At 49.4% G+C, this 2,720-nt stretch overlaps 1 protein-coding gene across 1 annotated transcript in view; it reads right to left on the bottom strand.

The window, feature by feature from the left end:
* Positions 1–1,912, bottom strand: part of DIP2A (disco interacting protein 2 homolog A) — a 114,901-nt gene extending 112,989 nt beyond the window's left edge. The window contains exon 1 of the mRNA XM_003798103.3: positions 1,621–1,912. Within this exon, the coding sequence (XP_003798151.1) occupies positions 1,621–1,711 (91 nt within the window). The 5' untranslated portion in view covers positions 1,712–1,912. The remainder of the gene's footprint in view (positions 1–1,620) is intronic.
* Between the last annotated feature and the right edge of the window lie 808 nt (positions 1,913–2,720).

Below are 2,720 nucleotides of genomic sequence, written 5' to 3'. Positions count from 1 at the left end.
ACTGACTACAACAGTGCCTGATACCCAGTAAAAAAATACTAAAAAATAAATGTAAAATCTGCTAGGCGTGGTGGCTCATGCCTGTAATCCCAGCACTCTGGGAGACCAAGTCAGGTAATTGGCCTGAGCTCACGGGCTCCAGACCAGCCTGAGCCAGAGCCAGACCTCGCCTCTAAAAATAGCTGGGTGTTGTGGCAAGTGCCTGAAGTCCCAGCTACTTGGGAGGCTGAGGCAAGAGAATCACTTCAGCCCAAGAGTTTGAGGTTGCAATGAGCTATGACTGATGCCACAGCACTCTACTGAGGGCAACAAAGTGAGACTCTGTCAAAAAAAATATTTTTACACAACATAAAATAAAATGAAATGACAATAGTATAAAATAAAGTATAAAATAGTATAAATGGGGTCAAGAGAAAAGTACTTTCATTAAAATACTTGTGTTCTGTCACACAAAGTCTGACGTTCTTTGAGGAATGGATCCAAATGATTTAATGGTCAATTCCTCCAAGCAATCAAACATACAGCCACCAGACAACAAGTTTAGGGAATAATGAATACACTGGAGAAGAAATTAGGAGCAATTTGCAAAGCGTATTTGAAAGTGCATATCTAAATAGCATCTACCTTATTTTCCCTAGACGAAGAGCCTTAACAAATGCAGTATGTTAGCCCCAGTCAGAACCGTTGAGTTTTTCATACTTCCCAAGATCACCTAATCACCAAGAATTCTCAAACTCACTGTTTCTTATTGCAGTTTCATTTATTAAAATGTGCCACATATCACAGAAATTTAGTTTAAATGTTGAATACCTAACGTTGATGGGGATTAAATGTGTTACTATATGTGAGTGCATGTTTAATCAGATTTGTTTCAAGAATTCACTAACCCAGCCCCAGCAAAACATTATCAATGTGAAAGTTAAAGTTAGAATAGTAACATTATTTTTAAAAAGGATTCTAAAAGCTGAAAATGCTTTTAAGTCTCAAAAAGAGTTAAGAAACATTTAGATACTTTTCTTCAAGGGCTGCAAGGCTTACCGGATACTAGGGGAAAACTTACTCTTTCCCAATGGCAGTTGAAGTAACAACAGGACATAGGCTTTGGGGAGGAATAATATCAAAATGGGAAATATTACTCACCATCACTGAAGCCATATTACTCCAGTCTATATTTAGCAATCAAACAACCATTTACTGGAATTTTTTTTAACTTTTAAAAATCCCACAAAGTGGGCTAATAACCTCCTAAGTGTTAAGTGCTTTGAATGTATTAAAAGTATGTTGGCCTCATAACAACCTGCCGAGAAAAGTTAAAGACCCCATTTTATGAAGAAACTTAGTCACGTGGTGTAGCACCTCACCCCGAGTTTCAGGACCGGGATAGGGCTCTCAGGATGCAACCGCCTGCAGACATTTGCAGCCTTGGGACAAGCAAGGATCAAAGCAAAAAATGGTGATTCTCTTCCTGCGCCTGAGGCCAAACCACCTAGTCAGAACCCTCCAGAGCGGAAACCCACGGCTCGAGGAGGGGGTAAGGGTTGGGATAAGGTCTCTAGAAAACGGGGGTAAGGGAGCGAGCACCGGGGCCTGGGGTGGGCTCCCGGGGTGAGGGCCGCTCACCTTCAGACAGCTCCAACTCCAGCTCCGCCAGGCTCTCCCGCACCTCAGCGGGCAGCGGCACCGCCTCCAGCGGGCACCCTCGGTCAGCCATGGTCAGGCGGGTTGGCCCCAGGCAGGGTCCGGCAGAGCGGCTGTAGCGCGGGCGGCAACTACGTAGTTCCCCTCACCCCGACAACACACATCCGCCCGGCTGGGAACAGAAGACGGTCGGGCAGGGGCGCGGCCCAGGGGAACCTACGAGCTTGGGTGCAGACGGCTCTCCAGGGTCGCCGCCGCCCGACCGCCCTACGCTGGGCGGGTGTGCGCGCGGGTAGGGCAGTGGAGAGCGCGCGTGCGCGATGAGATCGGACCCGGGAGGGGTCCTGGAGTCCGGCCCCGCCCAGCAACACTGAGGCTTACGACCATTGGCTCAGAGGACACGTCAGGCCGCTCGGGGATCCAATTGGATAAGGCGCGAGAGCGTCCTCCTGAGAGGCTCTGGGCGGGGCCGATATGGGCCACGGTCTGAGGTGCGGAGCCGCGGCCTTGGCGTAGGCCCTCTGGGGTCTTACGGCAGCGCCATGCCGCGCGCGCTCTTCCCTGCAGCCGACCCTCACCCTAAGTACTCGCTGGGCCCAAGTTCCTCAGGTCGCCCTGGTCGTGTTAGCTCGTTGCTGCTCTGGGCCAGACAGGAACGCCAGCTGCCTTCTAGTACTGTGAGGTGACCGCGGGAGCCGAGAGGCCAAAAGAGAGGCAGAGCTACTGAGAGCAGAGTTTATCTGGTGCACTTTGAGAACTGCCGCCGAGGTCTCGGTCTTAGGCTGCCCTGGATACACGCTCTGATTAGCAGCAGTTAACAGCTGCCTTTGTAAAGGTGGAAAAGGTGGGCTGACGCGAAGTTGTCCGTCAGAAATGCTCACAGGTTTACAAAATTACACTGATTAGTGATCGCCTATACCTTGTGAAGCTATAGCGTGCGAGGCATACGCCAGGTGCAAATTAGGTTAGTTTATAGTTAGTCGTGGCAATCAACAGCAAACACTGTCCAGAGTGAACACACAATTCCATGGGGGAGTAGGGCTTTGATTCCATCTTAATGTCTTTCTAGGCCTGAAAAGGAC

Source organism: Otolemur garnettii, unplaced genomic scaffold (genome assembly GCF_000181295.1).
Source record: "Otolemur garnettii isolate 467f Iridium unplaced genomic scaffold, OtoGar3 scaffold00128, whole genome shotgun sequence".
NCBI classification, from domain to species: domain Eukaryota; kingdom Metazoa; phylum Chordata; class Mammalia; order Primates; family Galagidae; genus Otolemur; species Otolemur garnettii.
Note: the sequence above shows the minus strand (reverse complement) of the source record. Positions and strands in the feature narration are given on the sequence as shown.